Below are 20,151 nucleotides of genomic sequence, written 5' to 3' on the forward strand. Positions count from 1 at the left end.
TAACAGAGCTGCACTTATCTTTAAAATGGGTCAATGGGTGGTTTCGCGTCTGTTCCCCTTCCCCCACCCCCAACTCACACATACACGCCTCCCGGACCTGAGCACCTAGTGGGCAGCACGTCGGCGTCCTTGCCGGGTCCTAGCAGATCGCGCATAAGGACGGCGTTTGCAGAGCGAACGATTGAACTTAGCGGGCCAGGCGGGGCGGGCCGCTGGGCGGGCCCACGCGAGGGGTCTGCCCCGGAAGGCGGGGGCGGGGGCGGGGCTGACGCTATTGGTCTCTGAGGCCCGCGGCGGTAGCAGACTGCTGCGCCCGCGGGACGCTCACCATGGCTCCTGGTCTGCTGTGCCCGTTGCTGCGGCTCCTGGTGCTGTGGCTCGGGCTGGCGCTGCTGTGCCCTGCGGCGGGGGAGCGGGTGCCAGGTACACCGGGCGCCAAACAGGGACTGGGCGGAAGGGCGTGGGGGCCGGGGAACCCTCGGCCCGGGAACGGGGAACCGGCTTTGGGGCTTAGAGGAGCGGGCAGAACTGGGGGGACATGGGATCCGGGGTCAGGTCTCCAGACACCGCGCTCTCTGGCCAGGGGAGATCCCATCTCGCTCCGAGCTTCATCCTCATTCCGGGCTTCAGTTTCCCGCCAGTCCAACGAGGGGAATCTGTCTTTAAAGTCCGGACTCGGAAGTGGAGAAAGTTTGAGGGCGGGATGTCTCGTCCGGTGAAGGGGGCATGCCCCCAGCCTGGTCACTACCGGGTGTGCCCAGCCCCAGTGACCGAATAATCGGGAGGGGATGTCGAGAGGCACGGGGGTCTGTGCCCCATAACATGTGGGGTGCCCCCTTCCATCCGGTGACTTCAGTGCCCAGCTATGCGGGGGGGAGGGACCGGGGTCGGGCCCGATGCCCAGGAATGAGTCACCCGCCGGCGGCGGCGGGGGGGTGGGTTTGTGGGGACCTGACCTCCCGCGCTACGCCCCCCCCCCTTTCCCCCCGACTCCCTGCGCTGCCGTGTCCCGGTCGGGCCGTGCGGTCACCTGTGAGGAATGCGGGAGGAGGGCGCCGGTGACTCACGTTATTCGAGCCTGCCGACCCTGACCTCAGCCCCCAGAATAGCCCCGCCCCGCCCCCAGCCTCTGACCCGCGGCCCCCTCCTCAGGCACCACCCCCTGCTCTCGCGGTAGCTCCTGGAGTGCAGACCTCGACAAGTGCATGGACTGCGCGTCGTGCCCGGCGCGACCGCACAGCGACTTCTGCCTGGGCTGTGAGTGGGGGGCGGGGCCTGGGGGAGAGAAGTTGCTGGGGTAGAGGGAGCATGGGACTTCAGATCTGGGGAATTAATGTGGAGGGGGCGGGAGTGGGGAAGGGCCTCCAATCTGGGTAGGGGTCTCGATAGGGGTGGGGCTGGTCCGGAGAGGGGCGAGGTGTGACTGAGTCCTGCCCCCAGGTGCTGCGGCCCCTCCAGCCACCTTTCGGCTGTTGTGGCCCATCTTGGGGGGAGCCCTGAGCCTGGCCCTTGTACTGGGGCTACTTTCCGGTTTCCTGGTCTGGAGACGGTGCCGCAGGAGAGAGAAATTTACCAGTAAGTGTGCCCTGCTCGCCTGCCTGTCCCCCACTATCAATCTTCACCATCTTCCCTGCTCTTGACGACCCCTCTTTTTATCTTGCAGCTCCCATAGAGGAGACCGGTGGGGAGGGATGTCCTGGTGTGGCACTGATCCAGTGACAATGAACATCCCCTGCCAGCAGGAGGCCACGCCCACTCATCATTCATTCATTCATTCTAGAGCCAGCCCCTGCCTCCCAGACACAGCCTGAGCCAGGGTGCTCCAACCACAGGGGTGTGCAGGCATGGGGGACGGGTGAATCATTTCTCTGAGGCCTGGACCCAGGCTTCAGAGGAGCCATCAAGGTGTCTGACTGCCCTGTCTCTGGCTCCAGGACAGAAAATGAGACCTAAGCTGGCTCACACCAGACAGCTGACACTAAGGAACTGCAACATTTGCACAAGGGTCCCCCACCCCATGGCCTGGGGGCCAGTCTGACCTGACAGACACAGCACCAGGCTCCACCCACTCAGATGTGCTGAAATTCCAACACTGGGGTCTCAGCCTGGGGGGTTAAGGACCTGTTCCTAACACTAGGGGGCTGGCCCTCTAGGGGGGCTGGCCCTAAGACACTGCCCCCCCAACCCTCAAAGGGGGGAGATATTTATTTTGGGGAGAAAGTTTGGAGGGGGGAGAATTTATTAATAAAAGAATCTTTAACTTTAAATGGTTCGGAGAGTGACATGATCCCCAGTCTGACTTCCCAGAGCTGGAAGGAGGAGTGAGTCAGCCGCGGGGGCGGGGGTGAGGCTCTGACTCACACATTCTCAATGTCTGAGCCTCGCCTGCCAGGACCTGGCCAGGCCCTGACCATATTCCAGGGAAGATCTTGAGGAGAAACCTCAGCATCCAGTGCCCTAGCTCTGCCCCCTCTTCCCAAAGGCCCCAAGTTTCAGACTAAAGCCTTCCTCTGCGCAACAATCTTTATTCAGTTCTTGGGGAGGGGGGGAAGGGGGGATGCCTCCATTCCTATGCTGCTGTCCCTCCTGCCCCTCCCACCCCAGGGTTCTGTTGGGCTTAGTGTCCTCTTTTGGGGGACGGTCCTGGTGCCCAGAGACCTGGTCTGGAGGAAAAGCAGGGCAGCTGGTCCCTTCATGGGGTTGTTGGTCTCCCCTACTGGAGAGAAGGAGGGTGGGCAGGGGTACTGCCTGACAGAACTTAGAGCTCCATTACGTCCCCAACTGGGGTTACAGGGTAGTGGGGGGCAGGGGTGTCCCCCAGCCTCAGCATCCGGAGAGCCTCAGGGATCAGGTTTCCAGGGTATCGCCAGAGAAGCAGCTCAGAGCCAGGGCTCCTGGAAAAGGAAATGACGCACAGGATTGAAGCTGGCCTGACAGAGCCACCCCCCACCAGGTTCAGGTCCCCAGGGGTTACTGGGCTGCAGGCACCTTCTAAGGAGCTAAGATGAGAAACAACAGAGATTGGCTAGAAGCTAAAAATAGCAGGATGAGGCAGGGCCTGAAGTTTGGCTCCCAGACCATGCATGATTCTCCAGAAGGCCTAGCGGGTAGATAGTAGATGGTGCCTACCTGAGTGGGGGAAGAGCTGTGGGGAAAACCACAGGGGGGCTGCAGTAAGGATGGTCATTGTGCAGGCTGAGTCGAGAGAAGTGGGTGGCCATGTTCTCCTCAGACAGGAACTGCTTGCGCAGGGGCTCCCTAGGGAGAGACCAGGAGGCAAGCAGGCTGATGGGGACATGAGGTGACAGGTCTTGTTGGGAGTCCCTCCCTGCCCCTAAACTCACTGCTCCTCCTCCAGGCGCCGTTTGGTGCTCATGGGCACAGCTCCTCGGAGAGGGGAGCTGGGAAGAAAAAAGAACCAGGTGCACCCCACCCTCTTGGCCCCCATCCCCAAGATCTGCCCGCTTGAGCCTGCAGCGTCAGCCAGGAACCCCCAGCCAATTCCTCTCAGCTGATACCTAAGTCACCCCCACTCTCCCGGGCCATTCAACAGCTTGCCTCATTAGTCTCCAAACTCGTCTCAGCTCATGCCCAAGCCCTGCTGATTTGCCCCATCGCGTGTCATCCTGCAGACCAGCCTTGAGCCCCCAGCCAAAGCTCCTGCGTCCCTGGGCCAGGCCCACCCAGGGCCCACACACACACCTCGCGTCCAGGCCTCGAGCCGCCCCCGAGGCGACCCGCGGGTCACGCTGCGCCCGACCTGGGGGGCCTCGCTCCAGATGCTGCTGAAGGATCATTGGGGTTCGGGGTCCTGCGGACAGAGGGGTGGGATCCGGGCGACAGGCGGAGCCTCCGAGGGCGTGGCCCAACGCGAGAGGCGTGACTTTTGGAGCGCGCAGCAGCGAGATTCGCGCAGGCGCGGAAGACGGGCGGCGACCGACTGGAAGGGGGGCCTACTCGGCAGGGTGGGGGAAGGGATCCGGCGTGGCGGAACTGCGGTGGGCGCGTCCTCTTAGTGTCGGGGATCCTCGTGGCGGTCACCTCGGCTCTTGGGGCTCTGGTGGTACGCGGCGGCCGCCTTCGCGCTGAGCCGACCTGCGGTATTGGACCGGTGAAGCTCAGTGACGGTGATCCGCTTAGAGGCACGTCCGGACTCGTGAGGTTGCGTTGCACGCGGAGCAGTCTGGGACTTGTAGTTCTCGAGATGGAGCGAGCTGTGCCGCACGCTGTGCCTCTGGGTCAGGTGAGACAGGCGTTGTTCGCGGTGCCTTCTGGGGTTTGCAGTCCATGCCCGGCTCAAAAGGAGCGGGCAAGCTACTCGTGCCCTGACCCCTGTTTTGCGTGGGCTGTTGGTGGGACTCGGACTCTGACCCTGGGGTGGAAGAGTAACCCAGAAATACCTCAGGGCCTAACGTCAAAGTCAGAGAGTAGTAATTAAAAGGCAGTACGTTTTTCTCTATTGGGGTAATAGAGCCACTGTTTATGCGCTTTGTCCGAGGCATCCCTGTGCGAAGCTCTTTATATACAGTAGCTCATCCAATCATGACACATTCTCCTGTGAACTTCATTTGACAATTGAATAAACTTTGAGGAGAGGCTGGGTGCTTGCTCCAAGTCCTTGCCTCAACTCCCCTCTTCCTCACCCTCTTTTTGGAACCATCCCTGGGACTGTGTGGCCAGGTGCCCACCTTGGTGGGCCTCAGAGGAGGGCTGAGAAGTCTGGGCAGTGGCTGAACTGGCGGCACGGGAACTAGGAAGGACTCTGTGGGTCAGAGGTCCCAGACAGTCTTCATTCAGTCTCTTTCCCCACAGATGGAAGTGTTTCAGGCCCTACAGCGGCTGCACATGACTATTTTCTCCCAGAGTGTCTCACCCTGTGGGAAGTTCCTGGCGGCTGGCAACAATTATGGGCAGATAGCCATCTTCAGGTACCCTCGCCTCTGCTCCCCACCACCCATATAGCACTTGGCTGTGCCAGGAGTGATGTCCCCTGCCTCTGACTCAGACTCTCTTCCCCTCTCCTTTCAGCTTGTCTGCTGCTTTGAGCTCTGAGGCCAAAGAGGAAAGTAAAAAACCCGTAGTGACCTTCCAAGGTGGGTGTGGCCATTGAGTCTAGCTTAGAGGACCCTAGGGTGGAGGAGGGGAGCAGGATGAGGTCACTTAGGTTCTGCATTTCCGTTTAGCCCACGATGGGCCAGTCTACAGCATGGTCTCCACTGATCGACATATGTTCAGCGCTGGGGATGGGGAGGTGAAGGCCTGGCTTTGGGCAGAGATCCTCAAGAAGGTAAGAAGTGTGGAGCTGGAGGAGGGGTACTGGGGCACCCAGCTCCAGAGAGAACCTTTGAGGTCACGCATTGTTTCCCTCCACAAAGGGCTGTAAGGAGCTGTGGCGTCGTCAGCCCCCATACAGGTGAGCCAGGGCCATGTGGGCAGAGGGCACGTCGGGGTGCAGGTGCTGCCTCACCAGAACTGATCCCGCTTTCCCTTTCCAAGGACCAGCCTGGAAGTACCAGAAATCAATGCTTTGCTTCTTGTCCCCAAGGTCTGAACCTTTTGTAACTAGGTCTCTACCCTGCCCTGTTCTTGGCCCAAACCTTGATCCTTCCCTGTCCCTGTTCTGATTTGACATTGACTACTGACCCCACCCTGTCTTCCTCTGCAGGAGAATTCCCTTATCCTGGCAGGGGGAGACTGCCAGTTGCATACAATGGACCTTGAGACGGGGAGCTTCACAGTGAGAGGGCTGTGGAGCTGGGGCAGTCACTGGGGTGGGGGAGGCATTCTTCTGGATCTCGTCCTGACACTGTTCCTTTCCTGCAGAGGGCCCTCCGGGGCCACACAGACTATATCCACTGCCTGGCACTGCGGGAGCGGAGCCCTGAGGTGCTGTCAGGTGGCGAGGATGGGGCTGTGCGGCTTTGGGGTAAGGGACTGTCTGGTTAGAGGGAAAGATGGTGGTTGAGGGAGGCTGTGGTAAGTAGGGTGCCTCTCATGGTTCTTCCCCCACAGATCTCCGTACTGCCAAGGAGGTCCAGACGATTGAGGTCTATAAGCAGGAGGTGAGGGCACTCCCCATGCCCCGTCCTGCCTTCTCCCTGGGCATCTTCTGCATCTTCACCTCCTCCTCACTTCTCCTCCTCCCTCTCAGGAGTGCTCAAGGCCCCACAATGGGCGCTGGATTGGATGTTTGGCAACTGACTCAGACTGGATGGTGAGCCGGGCTAAGTGCAGATTGGGGTGGCAAGCTCCAGACCCTACCAGCTGAGGTCCTGTGGCTCACTGTGGCTGGGGATCCCACCTTTCTGCCCAGGTCTGTGGAGGGGGCCCAGCACTCACCCTCTGGCACCTCCGCTCCTCAACGCCCACCACCATCTTCCCCTTACGGGCACCACAGAAGCACGTCACCTTCTACCAGGACCTGGTGAGGCCCTCTGTCTCCATTTTGCCACCCCTGCCTAGCTCCTCTCACTAGCTGTGACTCCTGAGTCACCTCCGTGCCTTCCACAGATTCTGTCAGCTGGCCAGGGCCCCTGCGTCAACCAGTGGCAGCTGAGTGGGGAGCTTAAGGCCCAGGTGCCTGGCTCCTCCCCAGGGCTGCTCAGCCTTAGCCTCAACCAGCAGCCAGCGGCACCTGAGTGCAAGGTGGGTCCTGCATGGAGCTGTGGGGGTCCAGGGAGGCCAGGGATGTGTGGACAGGTCAGTCACCTCCACCTCTTGCTTCCAGGTGCTGACAGCTGCAGGCAACAGCTGCCGGGTGGATGTCTTCACCAATCTGGGCTACCGTGCCTTCTCCCTGTCCTTCTGACATCCAGCAAAACCCTCGCCCCCCCAACCCAGGGATCTGGTTTTGTATTTTTTACAAATAAAATTTCAGGCTTTTCTTCCATGCACTTTCTTCCCAAGAATGGAGACCAAGTCGGTGTAATGATTTATATATTACTCTGTCTGATCCTGATGCATAAATACCTACCCCCACCTTGGAGCATGCCAGGGCCAGGGGGCCTAGTGCTTAGAAAAGATAAGACCTCTAATAGATTCAAAAAATAGGTAGCTCTTCCCCACCTGCCCCTGCCACCCACCTGGGGACCCTGGCCCCCAAAGCTGGTCCCTGCTCCCGATGAGCCCCTGCTCAGCCTCCCGGGGCTGGGAGGGCAGCAGCCCCCTCGGGAAGACAACCAGGACCCACCCCGTCAGTCACTCTATTGGCCAGAAAGGGAAAGTGAGCCACAGAGAGCAAGGGCAGGTCCCATAGCCCGGCCCTCAGGTCCTTCGGAAGAGGTTGCTGAAAAAGCCGCCGGCGGGCCCAGGGGCCCGGCGCAACGAGAAGCGGGGCGCGGGGCGATGAGGAACTGATCCGGCAGCGCTCATCTCTTTCTGGCGTTGGGAACGCAGTTGCTGCCCAATCACCACTTGCATGTCGTCCTGCGGGCAAGTCGGGGGCGGGGGGGTGTGGGTCAGCGCACAGGCCTCGCCCCCTGTAGGCCCCGCCCATCTGGCCCCGCCCCCTCACCTGCCAGGCCTCCAGCTCTTGCGTCAGCGCCACCTTCTGGCGGATGGTGCGAAGCAGCTCCCGGGAGAGGGAGTCCCGTTCCAGAGAGACGCGGCTGAGCTCCAGGGACAGTTCCAAAACCCTGTAAGAGAGGGACAGAGAGCAGGTACGAGGGTGCTGGGGCTTCAGTGACCTGGGTGGGGTTGGGGGGGGGGCGCTCCTGGACCAGGGCGGGAGTGGGACCGCTAACAACAAAACCAAGGAAGTCAGCGGGTCCCTGGGTCAGAATGGGGATAATTATAGCCCAAATCACAAGTGAGGCCTAGAAGGACCAGAGTGCCCTGGAGGCCTACAGCCCCACTGGGGAGGTGGCAGAGACAGGCTCACTTGTTTACGGCCTCCTCCCTGTCTGAGAGGGCGCTGTTTAGGGCCTCCTCGGGGTCCTCCTGCTCTCGCAGTTCCTTCTGCCTTTGCAGCTCCTCCCTCAGGGACTGTAGCTCTGCGCGTTGCAGCTCGATCTGTGGGCAGGGGAGGGGGCAGAGAGGCAAGTAAGCCCCCCCCCGGTCTCCAAGCCCTTGTTCCTCCGGGCAACCAGGGTTCCAGCTTTCCCAGCCCTCCCACTGCCTGCACCACAAACACCCTAGGCAGCTGTGGCCTTATGCTGGAGGTGTATCTTTTGAGCCCCGAGGCTGGTGCAGGGATAGTTGGGTGGTATAAGCCTGCAGGAAGGATGCATGAAGAAACATTGGGAGGTGGGACTAAGGGGAGGGGGAGGGGATGCAATCCAGGAAGTCTTCCTGGAAGAGGTGGCACACAGGCTGGCTCTTGAAGCATGACTACAAGTTTGTTGGGGTGAAGGGCGATCCAGGTAGAGGGGGATTAGTGGACAAAGGCTCAGAGTTGTAGAGAAACTGACATTGGAGGGGCTCTGCATTCAGCACTATGCACACTCCCCCCCCCCCCCCAACACACACACACCTCATCCTGCAGCTGGGCCACTTCTGCCTCCTTCTCCTCCAGTATCTCCCCTGGGCTCAGGGATGTTCGCTTCTTGGGAGGCTCCAAGCTCTCCTCCTGGGGCGAAGGCTGGTTACTGGATGCCTCTTGGGTCTCCGGGGTCTGTTCACCAAAAGAATTAGTGAGGTGTCAAATCTCGAGGGAAAAGGAAGAGGGGTGGAGTCTGCAGTCCTCTTATATGGCACACGTTGGGGCTGGTGGGTCGCAAGCTCACCAGGGCGTCTCTGCGTCCATCCGCGTTCTGGTGCTGGTTCTGGTGTTGGTCGCCGTCAAGGCTGTGGGCAAGTTCTGATTGCAGCGAGGCTCCTGACACGTCAGCGTCCTGGAGGCGCGACTCCTCCTCCAGCTCCGAGATGCGCCTCTGCAGCCTCCGCAACGCGCTCAGTGCCTCCCCGGCCTCGGAGCGCGCACGTTCCAGCTGTGTAGGGACGGACATACAGAAGCATGGGCAAACAGCCAGGTGCGTCCGCCGCCGGCATCCCGTGACCCGCCCACAGGGGGCGCCGGCGCGCCGAGGAGACCTAGGAAGTCCGGTGCATCTGTGTGCCTCAATGGCTTTGAGCCTCGCACTTCCTCTCCACGGACACCAATTTCTTTGCCTATAAAGCAGGGTGCGGGTGGGCGCCCCGGCTTTAAAGACTCCCATTACCCTCCCTCCAGCTGCACCCCGCCAGTTAACCTCGAAGAGAGCCCCGCCCCATCCCTGACCAGTCAGCCTTCTAACTCTTTCACTAACTGCTATCGTCCAGCATTTGTTGTCTTCTAAGCTGGTGCTGTGCTCGGTGCTTTACACCCTTACCAAAGCTCTATGCCATTACTATTCCATCTCACATATGGGGAAACTCAGCTTAAGCATTCCACAATATAAGAAGAGATGCTGGGATAAGAACCCAGAAAATATAATCCCAAAGCACAAACTCCTGAGATCTCAAACATCAGGCCATTCTGCTTCTTTTCATTCCCTTTTCTCCCATCTCTGCTTCCCCAGACCTGGTCCAGGTCCCCATCAACTCTGGCCTGAGCTCTAGCCTCAGCTCCCTCCCAGCTGCCTGGTGCATTCTAAAAGTGTACCACCCCTGCTTAATACCCTTGCATGGCTCCCACTTGCCTTTGGACTAATTCCTATGTTCTTGTGGCCCAGCTGCTGGGACTCCCAGTGAGCCAGCTCTGGCCTTATCTCCCAGGAAGACCTAAGGCCGCGGCCAAGGCCCCAGTTGGATGTACCCAGATACCCCAACCCCACTGGTCACCTCCAGGCTGTGCTCCCGCCTCTCCCGCCGCAGTACCAACAGCTCCTCGTGGGTTGCCTGTAGCCTGCCCTGGCCCTTCTCTGCCTCCTCCCGCAGGCCTCGGATCTGTGCCTCCAGGTCCTGACGGCGGCTCTGCAGCATCTGGTTCTGGGGAAAGGCTTCTGAGTTGAGGGGAGATGCTAGGCCAGCTCCAGATAGCCCTCAGCCCAGTCTTCCTGGCTCAACAGGCCCCAGCCCTAGCTGAGGCTGGGGCCAGCTGGAGCCCTAGCTGGTACTCACCTCACCCTGCAGACTCTCCAGCTGTGTTCTCAGCTCTGCTCCAGCCAGGGCCTGAGCCTGGCACTGCCCCCAAAGGCCATCCAGTTCCTTCTGAAGCTCCTGCTCAGTCTGGGAGGCCTGGGGAAGGGGAGGCAGTGGAGCTTTCAGCTGGCTCAAGCCTCAGCACCAAGCCCAGGGCAACCAGCCCCACCACCGGGACTCAGGAGTCTGCCTCCACTCTGCCCTAAGATCAGGGCTGTCTCACCTGGGCCAGTTGCTGGCTGAGCCGGAGGTTCTGCTCACTGAGTTCACTGAGGGCCCGTGCCCGCTCGCGCCCACTGTCCTGGTGCTCTGAGCGCTGTTCCCCCAGCTGGGCCCTCAGGGCTTCCACGTCCCCCTCCAGCTCCACAGCCCTGGCCTCCCACTCGGCTCCCCGTGCTGCTAGCCTCTGACGGAGCTCGTGGTTCTCCTGCTGCAGCCGCTGTGGGGGCCAGAACACAGAGTCAGAGACAGAGGAAGAGATGACACTGGAACAGACATGAAAAGACCAAGAGGGAGAGTGAGAGACCCAAATAATGAGGGAGTCTGAGGCAGGCATGAAAGCAAAAGTCAAGGAAGAAACAAGCAAAGAGAGTGAAATGCAGAGACTCAGAAGGCAGGTGGAAGGGGAGCAGTAGAGAGCGGTTTCCAGGCCAGACAGGATGGGCTGACCCCGGGCTGTGGGGTGGTGGGGTGTGGCTCTCTGATGCCCACTTACCTCAGGCTGCTGCCTGTGCTGGACCCGAGGTCGCAGGCGCCGTTTCTGGCGCCTGAGTCTGGCAGAATTTAAGCCCCGACCCATGGCCTCACACACTCCTGTCCCAAGGACTCTGGATACTCAGCTTCTGCCCAGCCTCTAAGGCTCAGGCCCACTCCCCCAGCTCCTCCTGGCCAGCTCCCTCTAATTAACACTAGCCAGCCCCACCCGGGCCCCAGGCCTCTGCCTGTCCTCTCCAAAACCTGTCCAACTAGCGGGGGGGACGCACCTGGCACACCCAAATGCTCAGCTTGGGGAGGCAGGCAAGTTGGGGGGCCAAAGGTTGTCCCCCACTCTCTTTAGACTCTCAGAGCTGGAAGGTAATGCTAACCATAGCTGCTACAGTTATTAGCAGTATTCCTGCCAGGTCCTGTGCTAGTGCTTTACCTGTACTATTTCATGTAATTCACTAGAGTTAGAATCATTAATATCCTCATTTTACAGATGAGGAAATGGAGGCTCAGAGAGGTGAAATGCCTTGCCCAAGGAAGGACACACAGTGAGTCAGTGGAGCAGGGATCCCAACCCAGACAGCCAAGCTCTTAACCAAATGCTGTGGGGGCAAACAGCTCTAGGATTAAGCCCACAGGATTGTGATGCACTTGTTCTGGCCAGCACCCAGCCCTGCTGCTGCTTTGTGATCAGGCAAGTCCCTTAATATCTCCATGTCCCATCCATCCATCCATCCACCCATCCATCCATCCATCCATCCATCCATCCATCCACCCATCCATCCAGTGTTTTCTGAGCTGTGTTCTGGGGTCAGGCTGTCAGCAGTAAGCGAGACCATCAGATTCCCTGCCTCAAACACCTTAGACTCCAGAGGGTCTGAGGCAAATGGACGCATGCTTGAACTAGGTAGTTTGGGTGGGACAGCAGGGCTATAAAGAAACTGGAAAGTGATGAAGAGAAGCAGGGTGGGGTGGGGGCTCCTTCGGGAAAAAGTGATGTCTGAATTGACTCCTGCAGGGCAAGAAGCGGGCTATACACAAGGAACAGCAACTGCAAAGGCCCTGAGGAAATAAGCTTGGGTTACTCAGGAACTGAAAAGAGGCCCCACTGGAGAAGGGGTGGTACATGGAGCCGAGGTCAGGGAGGCCGCCCATGGGGACTTCTAGGCCCTGGTGAGGAGTTAGTTTTTATTCTACATGTGATGAGGAGTCGTTGGAAGATTCTGAGCAAGGACTGAAATGATCTGATTTGCAATTTTTGAAGATCCCTCTGGCTGTCCCATGGAGAATCAGCTCCAGGAAGCAAGAACAGAAGCTGGGGACCAGCTTCAGTGTCTGGGGCAGAGGTGATGGAGGTTGCAGAGATGATGAGAAGTGGGTAGACTCAGAATGTGGTTTAGAAGTGGGAGATGTAGGAGAAGAGGTCATGGAGAGGCTCAGGGTCTGGTGCTGAGGTGGGAAGCTGGGATAGGGACAGTGGGTGATAGGGTCATAAGAGTGTCACTTATGTTGAGATGCCTATTAAATAGCCTGGTGGAGAGGTGTGGGGCAATAAGCTACCCAGGTTGGGCTCAGGGCAGCAGTTGGGGCCGATGCATGGATCCAGGAGTCAGTGGAGTCCAGGGTGTTTAGGGGCCAGATGTGACCCCAGAGTGACAATGTGGCTGACAAGAGAACCTGGGCAGTGAGAAGAGCTATTTCTATCTCACAGGGTTGGGTGAGAATTGACCGAGATGATACATGGAAAGTGTTTAGCTTAGAACCAGGTGGGGAGGAGGTGCCCAGAAACTTGGCTAGGGTTGTACTATCCTGCTGAGGAGCCAGACCCAAGATCCAGAGAGGGCCAGCGGTTTGCCCAGGGTCACAGCCAGGCAGCGGTCTGAACGTAGGTCTTGACTTGTCCTCAGAGCCTGTGTTCTTAACCGCCAGACAATACTGCCAGGGGGACTGGGTCCATCCCTGAACTATTCCAGAAGTGTCCTCCTGCCTGGCTTTCCTCCCCTGCCCATCTATCCTCCCCCTGCCCACCTGCCTGGCCCCTGCCACCTGTCTTCCTTCTGCCACCCCTCCCTCCTGCCTGCCACCCCTGCTGCCAGCTCACTTCCTCACGCTCAGAGTGCTGGGTGCTCAGCGTCTCCAGCTGCCGTTGCAGCTCCTCATTTCGCTCCAGAAGCATCTTGCCGAGCTCCGCGGCCAACAGCAGGTCTTTCTCCTTCTGCTGCAGCTGCAGGGCCAGATCCTCCGGCTCCTCAGGCCCTGGGCCCCCTCCCAGGAATGAGTCCCGCCGCTCCAGCATGAAGGGGAAGAAACCCTCGTCGCCGCTGGGAGAGGCGCCCCCTGAGAGCAGCCCGGATGGGAAGCTTGGCCCTTCCGGGGAGCTCATGGTGCCTGCAGCATCTGTGGGGACAGGTAGGTCTGTGGGGACAGGTAACTGCAGGATACTCTACTTGCAGCTGGGGTTTGCCCCTTGCTGGCTAAGACCTGGCCCTCCCTTAATTCTTCACCTGCCCACTCGCCTGCCCAGTCCTGCAGCCAGGGCTTCCCTGGGCCATGAAGGGTTAATGATCTGTGTTTTGGCCACTTACCTCCATTTATTCCCCAGAATAAACCGAGGCAGGGAGAAGTAGGAAATGGGCTGCCCTGCCTTCTGCTTCTGGCAGTCATTCTCTGCCCCGAGGAAACCTGTCCCAGTACTCTGGGCCACGGGCCACCCCACTGACAGTCCCCGCCCCCCTCCTCCCAGCTCCTTATCAGCTAGGAAACTCTTCCCAGAACCCAGGTTCTTAGGGACTCAGGACTCAGGGACAAGTCCACACCTTTCTCCTTCCAAGAACACAGGGCCTTGGGAACCTAGGTGTCCTGACCCCTTAGTCCCCAGTAATCCAGCCTCCTCCTCTTCCAGAAGCCCAGGTTCCCAGCTCCTCAGGACTCAGATGCTGTCCTAGGTATCTTGGAGCAGTTCTGTTTTCTCAGGACCCAGGTGTTTTGGTCCCCACCCCTCAGTACTCAGGTGCCTAGACCCTCAGCACCCCCCTCCTGGAGTGTTGGTCCCAGATCCTCAGTTTCCCAGGGCCTTAGGTGTCAGCCCCAACCAGGGCAGGGTGAGATAACAGGTTGGGGCAGTGACTGCTGCCCTGCCAATCCAGGTTTCTGTTTACTCCCTGCTCCGCCCCTGGGGACAGGAGCCAGGAGCCTGGTGGCACTTCCCTAGAGCTTCCCAGGCCTGGCAGTTCAGGGGCTCCAGAGGGACTGAACACACAGGGCTCCCTGGTACAATCCTCCACTCCAGTCCTTTGGGACCTCCCCCTCCCCCGCCCCCTCACTTTCCTCCCCTTGCCAGGTGTCTAAACCCAGCCCTATTCTCCAGACCCAGGTGTCACTGTAGTCCTAATCCAGCTGTCCTCAGGCCTGACCAGGGGACCTCCGCCGTGTCCCCTGAGGACCTGACCCTGCTCTGGAGACCTGAGGGCGTCCCTCTTTCTCCCCGGTCATGCATGGAGCTACCATTTAGCACCTCAACCCAGACGTCATGGCCCCCAGCCCCTCGACCCCCCAGCCCCAGGCGTCCGAAGCCCAGCCACCACCTTCCTTCCTGCCAGCCTCTCCTGCTTCCTAGCCCCAGGAGTCATTCTCGGTGCCCTTACCACCCAGCCAACCGCGCCAACTCGCCCGGGCTCTGTCCTGCCTGAAGCTCGTGGGGTCCCTGTCATCGGCGCCCCCTAGGCTCTCACCCCAAGACGCTGGTCTCCCTCCGAGATCCCCGCGGTCCCCGCTCCTCTCTTCCTCTCTTCCGGAGGCGGCGCCAGGTGCACAGCCTGCACAGGTGAGGGGGCGGTGCCGCTGGCAGGGCTGAGGCGCCCCCTGGTGGCCGGAATGGCCGGGTGGGGCCCAAGGAAAGGCACTTTAACCCAGGTCAGAGGCACTGGCCCATCTTGCTGCCATCAGAAACAGGACAGCCATTAATTGAGCACCTACTGTGTGCAGACTTCACGCTGAGCATGAGGTCGGCTCCTTTCCCTTCACAACTCTTCTGTGAGATAGGAAATTATTTTTCATTTGTTTATATATTTAAAATGTATTTTTCAATTACAGTTGATATACTATATTACATTAGTTTCAGGTGTACCACATAGTGATTAGACATCTATATACCTTATAAAGTATTCACCCCAATAATTCTAGTACCCACCTGTCACTATTCGTAGTAGTTACAGTATTGTTGACTATGTTCTCTATTCTGTACTTTGCAACCCCGTGACTATTTTTATAACTGGTAATTTGTACTTCTTAACCCCTTTCACCTTTTTCACCCATCTCCCAACCCCCTGCCCATGTGGTGACCATCAATTTGTTCTCTGTATCTATGAGTCTGTTTCTTTTTTGTTTTTCCTTTAGATTCCACACATACGTGAAATCATATGGTATTTGTCTTTCTCTGTTGACTTATTTCACTTAGTGTAATACCCTGTAGGTCCATCCATGTTGTCATAAATGGCAAGATCTCATTCTTTTTTATGACTGAGTAATATTCCATTGTATACCTACCGCACTTCTTCTTTATCCATTCGTCTACTGATGAACACCTAGGTTGCTTCCATATCTTGACTATTGTAAATAATACTGCAATGAACATGGGGGGGGGGTGCATGGATCTTTTCGAATGAGTGTTTCGGATTTCTTCAGGTAAATACACAGAAGTGATTTATTGATGATAGCCCTTCTGACAGGTGTGAGGTGATATCTCATGGTGGTTTGGGATAGGAAATTATTAACAATGATAATAATACATCTCACACATTAAGCACTCTGATAAGTCAGGTCTTTTATAGGCCCAACTTGTTTACTTTCATGACATCGTAATGAAACAGGAACTACTTTATCCCTACCTTACAGATGAGGGAGCTGAGGCTCAGGGAGGATCTAACTTGCTTAGGGTCGCATGGACAGAACTTGAATGTGACCTGTAGAAGTGTGACTTTAGGGTGTGTGCTGTCATACTGATGCCCGTGTTGCAGGCGAGGACAGCTAAAGTGACTTGCTTGTGTGGCTCCCAGCTTGGGGCTTTCGGTCCCCAGGCTGAGCAGAGCTGGGTGCTGTACTCCAGTGTGGGACAGAGGCCTTGGAATGGAGACTGGAGGATCCAAGGCTGGGTTCCGGGGTCCAGCCCAATACAGCCTTGGCATGTGGGTGATGCCCCAGCCATGGCCTTGTTGCTTGTCACAAGTCTCCTCAGACTTCCAGGGCTCCCTGGGTTTCTGTGACAGGGGCTCCTGGCCTGGTGAGCAGGGACAGACGGACGGCTGGGAGCAGTGGTGTGCCGATAACTATTTAACAACAGGCTGTCTGGGAAAAACAAAGCCTGGATTTGTTGCATTTGCCAATTTCTGTGGTGTAAATACTCCCTTCGTGGCTGATTTCAAGCTACCAACATGACATTGTTGATTGTGGATATGGGTGGAGTACACATAACCAGCTTTGCCAGCCAGCACCAGTGGGTCCTGTATCCCTCTGGCTGGGGGTCAAGATGCCTGAGTCATGGGGAACTATGTCCTCTTTGGCTGAGTCCTAGAAAAATAGGAGGAAGATGGGAGCTAGGACTCATGACTTGTGGGAAAATGGGTGCAAGGACTCCTTGGAGGGGTGTTTTAGGGACTGGGGCTCCTGGGTTGCAGGGCTGGGACAAGGCTTCCTGCCAGCCTAGAGTAGAAAGGCCAATTCCTTTGCAAAGGGGTCTGAGGGCTGCATTGCCTAGCAGGACCTCCGTGCTCTCCCACAGCACCTGTGGGAGCAGCCTGGTGGACTTTGCAGGCCTGGAGACACCCCAGTCTCCCCTTGGTGCTGCCACCTGACCCCCTTCAAATGCTAGGGTCACCCTGGGCCCCACCCACACTCATTACACCTTTCCTGAGCCCCACTCCTGGCACAGGGCTCCCCTGGAGATGAAATGGTCAAGGCCTAGCTCCCAAGAGGTCCACATCCCACCCAGGAGCTAGAAGGAGCGTCAACTCATAAACCAGAAATGAACCAGCAAATAAGCTTGACTCGTGGGTGCTGCATCACAGCCTCAGCCCGGATTCCAGTCTGGCCACTTACCAGCTGTGTGCGCCTATGCCACTAGTTGTTTAACCTCTGCAGCCCTCAGTTTTCCCATCTGTAAAATAGGGGCCATAAGTCCTAGATCACAGGATTATAAGGATTAAATGAGGGTGAAGTGCCAGCACTTAGTGCCAGTGATCCTCGGCCTGGCCACATGAGGTGACTCACCATGCATGTTATGATGCGTTTCATCCTCACAGCAACCCGATGAGGTCATATCCTTCAAACAGTGAACCAGTTCAGGGAGAAGTGATTGGCCTGTGCCTACATGGCAGATCTGTGCCTGGCTCCTAGCCCCTGTCACTCTTCAGACATTTGAATCTGGCCCCTAGTCTCCCGTGGACCCAGGAGTTCTGGCCTTCAGCCACCCTGCTGGACCTGAATCTAGGCCTCCCAGCCTCTCTCCCCAACCCCCAGCTGCCTTCTCCCAGCCTCCCTGCTGATTCCACGAGGAAGATGGATAGAAGAGACAGAGTGGCCCAAGAAAAGCTCTAGGGAGGCTGGGCTATGTCCAGATAAAAGAGGCAATGTGATCGCAGCCATCTTATGCTCTTCAGCTGACACCAAACAAGCTGGCCTCCTGGAACCTCCAGGCCCATGCTCAGCGTGGAATGCTCTCCCGACGTTCCCAGCCCCTTCTGGGCTCCTAATGCTCCAAGCCTCACCTTGGGGTCTCTTCCCAGGAGAAGCCTTCCAGGACCTCACAATGCTTTGGGTAGTCTATGTGGGGCACCCAGAGGCCAGCAGAATGCCCCACTGTCTGCCCTGCCCAGTGGGAACGGCCCAATTCTAGACTGAGGTGCCTCCAGGCTTTTACTATATACACGAAGTCTATGAGCAATAGGTAGTACTACTGAGAGCATTTACAGCCTTTATATAAAATATGTCACACACTGAATGCATTGTTCTGCAGCTTGCTTTTTCCATTTAACCTGATGTTTCCGAGTTTTTTTCCCCAACTAAAAAAATATGTCAACTTTATTGAGATAGGTCATCGTTTTCTAGGGCTGCTGTAACCAATTACTAAACAACAAAATTTGTTTTCTCTTAGTTCTGGAGGCCAGAAGTCCAAAATCAAGGTGTGGGCAGTTTGGTTTGTTCTAGATGCTCTGGGGGTGAGATCTAGTCTATGCCTCTCTCCCAGCTCCTGGTGCTGCTGGCAGTCCTTGGCGTTCCTGGGCTCGTGGCCGCATCACTCTTATCTTTGCCTCCATCTTCGCATGATCTTCCCCTCTAGGTCTCTGTGTCCCTGGGTCTCACCTCCCTCTCTACTTTCTCTTACAAGGACATTAGTCATTGGATTTAGGGGCCATCCTAAATCGAGGCTGGTGTCATCTTGAGATCTTTAACTTACATCTGCAAAGACCCTATTTTTAAATAATGTCACATTCTCGGGGACTGGAAGTTAGGCCTTGGATTTATCTTTTTTGGAGACACAATTCAACCCTCTACAAGGAATAATTTTTATATAATAAAATTCACCAATTTTAAGTGTTTCATTTGATGAATTTTTGACAAGTATATGCAATAACATAACTGCCACCATGATCATGACATAGGACACTTTCACCACCCTAAAAATTCCCCATGACCCGCTGTAGTCAATCTCCCTCCCCACTGCTAGCCTCTGGCAACCACTGATCTGCACTATCATTTTGTCTTTTCCAGAGTGCTCTCTAAGTGGAATCATGCATAGAATATGGTCTCTTGTGCTTGGCTTCTTAGATAAGTGTAGCATAATGCTTCTGAGATTCATTCATGTTTTACGTATCAGTAAAATCAATATAGAGAAAAGTTGCAAGAATAATATAATAGCCTCCCCATAGGCTCACAACTGTGAACATTTTGCCACATTTGCTTTCTTTCTCTTACACTATACACACCTGTACACATTTTGCTAAACCACTGGCTACTTCAGCTTCTTACTTAGTATCTCCTGAGGACACAGATATTCTCCTACATAATCATGTACCATTATCACATGTGACAAATTGAACATTGATAAAATACTATAGATACAATAATCTTACCTAATACACAGTAATATATATATATATATACACACACACACACATATATATATGTATATATATATAATATATATATATATATTCCAATCAAGGGTCACATATTGTATTTAGCTGTCATTTCTCTTTAGTCTCCTTTAATCTACAGTAATCCCTTTGCTTTCTTATGTGTCTTTCAGGATCCTTATTATTTTAAAGAATCAGCCAGGTGTTTTCCAGAAGGTTTCTGAGATTTATCCAGGATGATGCATTTGGATTTAGTTTGTTCCTAACAGCTGTATCATATTTCATCCAATGTTTACGCCCCACTTTATTTCTCCATCTCCTATCAATGCACACTTAGTCTGTTGGCACTTTTTCAGTGTTATAAACAACATCCGAATGCACATCCCTGTACACATATCTCTATGGACATGTGGTTTGGAATTTCATGCTTTCATCCATCTAGAAGTGGAGTCAGTGGGGAGAGATGTTCCAGTGGTCTCTTGCTGCATAACAACCATTCCACAACTTAGAGGCTTAAAGCAACCATTTGGTTTTCTCTCTCACAGTTTTGAGGGTGGCTGGGTTCTGCTGAGGGTGGGGGGGTGGAGGTGTCTTGCCGCTGGGCCCTCGTGCAGTTGCTGGTAAATGGCAGCAAGGGCTAGAATCATCCAGAGGCTTCTTTGCTCTCGTGTCTGGCACCTGGGCTGCACAGCTGCATCAGCTGGAGCCAGACAGCATTTCTCTCTCCTTGCAGCTTCTGCCTGTGGCCTGCATGGATTTCCTCACAGTTTGACTTTCCCAGACTTCTGCTGGGCAGAAACTACAAAGCTTCTTTTTTTTTTTTTATACTGGGGAATTGAGGAAGGGAGCAGTGTTAGGGAATTGGGGAAGGGGAACACTGTATTTTTCCCAGGACCCATCAGCTCCAAGTCAAGTTGTTGTCCTTTAGTCTTAGTTGTGCAGGGCGCAAGCTCAGCTACAAGTCCAGTCACCACTTTCAATTTAGTTCGGGGGGGCGGGGGCCGCATGCAGCCCACCATCCCATGTGGTAGTCGAACCGGCTACCTTGTTGTTAAGAGCACGCACTCTGACCAACTGAGCCATCCGGCTGCCTCTCGGTGGCTCAGTGGTAGCTCAGCTCCAGCACAGCTCACTGACCCATGTGGGAATCGAACCAGCAACCCTGTTGCTCAGAGCTCATGCTCTAACCCACTGAGCCACCTGGCTGGCCCTAAAAGGCTTCTTAAGACACAGCCTTGAAGGTCCCAGAACCATTATT

At 56.2% G+C, this 20,151-nt stretch overlaps 4 protein-coding genes and 1 long non-coding RNA gene across 8 annotated transcripts in view; 3 read left to right on the forward strand and 2 right to left on the reverse strand.

The window, feature by feature from the left end:
- Positions 1 to 263: 263 nt before the first annotated feature.
- TNFRSF12A (TNF receptor superfamily member 12A) lies at positions 264 to 2,267 on the forward strand. The gene is made up of 4 exons (XM_019634299.1): positions 264 to 423; positions 1,153 to 1,257; positions 1,441 to 1,575; positions 1,664 to 2,267. The coding sequence occupies exons 1-4, from the start codon at positions 330 to 332 to the stop codon at positions 1,717 to 1,719; spliced, it is 390 nt and encodes a 129-aa protein (XP_019489844.1). The 5' UTR covers positions 264 to 329; the 3' UTR covers positions 1,720 to 2,267.
- Positions 2,268 to 2,505: 238 nt separating this feature from the next.
- HCFC1R1 (host cell factor C1 regulator 1) lies at positions 2,506 to 4,134 on the reverse strand. 4 transcript variants are annotated; one of them, XM_019634294.1, is made up of 4 exons: positions 3,703 to 4,134; positions 3,345 to 3,401; positions 3,130 to 3,285; positions 2,506 to 2,894 (listed from the first exon to the last, which is right to left on the reverse strand). In XM_019634294.1, exons 1-4 carry the CDS (start codon positions 3,795 to 3,797, stop codon positions 2,759 to 2,761), a joined length of 444 nt encoding a protein of 147 aa, XP_019489839.1. In that variant the 5' UTR covers positions 3,798 to 4,134; the 3' UTR covers positions 2,506 to 2,758. The 4 variants fall into 4 exon arrangements, with proteins under 4 accessions (XP_019489839.1, XP_019489840.1, XP_019489841.1 ...); XM_019634295.1 differs by having other exon boundaries at positions 3,130 to 3,258; positions 3,703 to 4,131; XM_019634296.1 differs by lacking the exon at positions 3,345 to 3,401 and having other exon boundaries at positions 3,703 to 4,130.
- Positions 4,135 to 4,159: 25 nt separating this feature from the next.
- On the forward strand, positions 4,160 to 6,889 carry THOC6 (THO complex subunit 6). The gene is made up of 13 exons (XM_019634292.1): positions 4,160 to 4,243; positions 4,813 to 4,928; positions 5,029 to 5,093; positions 5,184 to 5,287; positions 5,376 to 5,413; positions 5,497 to 5,545; positions 5,666 to 5,737; positions 5,824 to 5,926; positions 6,013 to 6,062; positions 6,152 to 6,214; positions 6,314 to 6,424; positions 6,511 to 6,645; positions 6,728 to 6,889. Exons 1-13 carry the CDS (start codon positions 4,205 to 4,207, stop codon positions 6,806 to 6,808), a joined length of 1,026 nt encoding a protein of 341 aa, XP_019489837.1. The 5' UTR covers positions 4,160 to 4,204; the 3' UTR covers positions 6,809 to 6,889.
- Positions 6,890 to 6,940: 51 nt separating this feature from the next.
- Positions 6,941 to 14,585, reverse strand: BICDL2 (BICD family like cargo adaptor 2). The gene is made up of 10 exons (XM_019634291.1): positions 14,496 to 14,585; positions 12,866 to 13,161; positions 10,283 to 10,498; positions 10,039 to 10,155; positions 9,760 to 9,906; positions 8,724 to 8,927; positions 8,471 to 8,611; positions 7,880 to 8,010; positions 7,514 to 7,634; positions 6,941 to 7,425 (listed from the first exon to the last, which is right to left on the reverse strand). Exons 2-10 carry the CDS (start codon positions 13,145 to 13,147, stop codon positions 7,264 to 7,266), a joined length of 1,521 nt encoding a protein of 506 aa, XP_019489836.1. The 5' UTR covers positions 13,148 to 13,161; positions 14,496 to 14,585; the 3' UTR covers positions 6,941 to 7,263.
- Positions 14,499 to 20,151, forward strand: part of LOC109377828 (uncharacterized) — a 12,016-nt gene continuing 6,363 nt past the window's right edge. Inside the window, exon 1 of the long non-coding RNA XR_002122939.1 lies at positions 14,499 to 14,587. This is a non-coding gene — a long non-coding RNA (uncharacterized LOC109377828). The remainder of the gene's footprint in view (positions 14,588 to 20,151) is intronic.

The sequence above is a fragment of the Hipposideros armiger genome, unplaced genomic scaffold, assembly GCF_001890085.2.
Source record: "Hipposideros armiger isolate ML-2016 unplaced genomic scaffold, ASM189008v1 scaffold_1576, whole genome shotgun sequence".
Classification (NCBI taxonomy): Eukaryota; Metazoa; Chordata; class Mammalia; order Chiroptera; family Hipposideridae; genus Hipposideros; species Hipposideros armiger.

Excerpts from the sequence above, each read along its gene's own strand:
- TNFRSF12A (XM_019634299.1), top strand. The coding sequence starts at position 330 with ATGGCTCCTGGTCTGCTGTGCCCGTTGCTGCGGCTCCTGGTGCTGTGG. Across the intron at positions 424-1,152 it reads GGCGGGGGAGCGGGTGCCAG|GCACCACCCCCTGCTCTCGC; the intron begins GTACACCGGGCG and ends CCCCCTCCTCAG. Across the intron at positions 1,576-1,663 it reads CAGGAGAGAGAAATTTACCA|CTCCCATAGAGGAGACCGGT; the intron begins GTAAGTGTGCCC and ends TTTATCTTGCAG.
- BICDL2 (XM_019634291.1), bottom strand. The coding sequence starts at position 13,147 with ATGAGCTCCCCGGAAGGGCCAAGCTTCCCATCCGGGCTGCTCTCAGGG. Across the intron at positions 8,011-8,470 it reads TGGCCCAGCTGCAGGATGAG|ATCGAGCTGCAACGCGCAGA; the intron begins GTGTGTGTGTGT and ends CCCTGCCCACAG. Across the intron at positions 7,426-7,513 it reads AAGAGCTGGAGGCCTGGCAG|GACGACATGCAAGTGGTGAT; the intron begins GTGAGGGGGCGG and ends ACTTGCCCGCAG.
- THOC6 (XM_019634292.1), top strand. The coding sequence starts at position 4,205 with ATGGAGCGAGCTGTGCCGCACGCTGTGCCTCTGGGTCAG. Across the intron at positions 5,288-5,375 it reads GGGCAGAGATCCTCAAGAAG|GGCTGTAAGGAGCTGTGGCG; the intron begins GTAAGAAGTGTG and ends CCCTCCACAAAG. Across the intron at positions 5,927-6,012 it reads TGGGGCTGTGCGGCTTTGGG|ATCTCCGTACTGCCAAGGAG; the intron begins GTAAGGGACTGT and ends CTTCCCCCACAG.
- HCFC1R1 (XM_019634294.1), bottom strand. The coding sequence starts at position 3,797 with ATGATCCTTCAGCAGCATCTGGAGCGAGGCCCCCCAGGTCGGGCGCAG. Across the intron at positions 3,286-3,344 it reads CGGCGCCTGGAGGAGGAGCA|CCTGCTTGCCTCCTGGTCTC; the intron begins GTGAGTTTAGGG and ends TGTCCCCATCAG. Across the intron at positions 2,895-3,129 it reads ACAGCTCTTCCCCCACTCAG|GAGCCCTGGCTCTGAGCTGC; the intron begins GTAGGCACCATC and ends TTCCTTTTCCAG.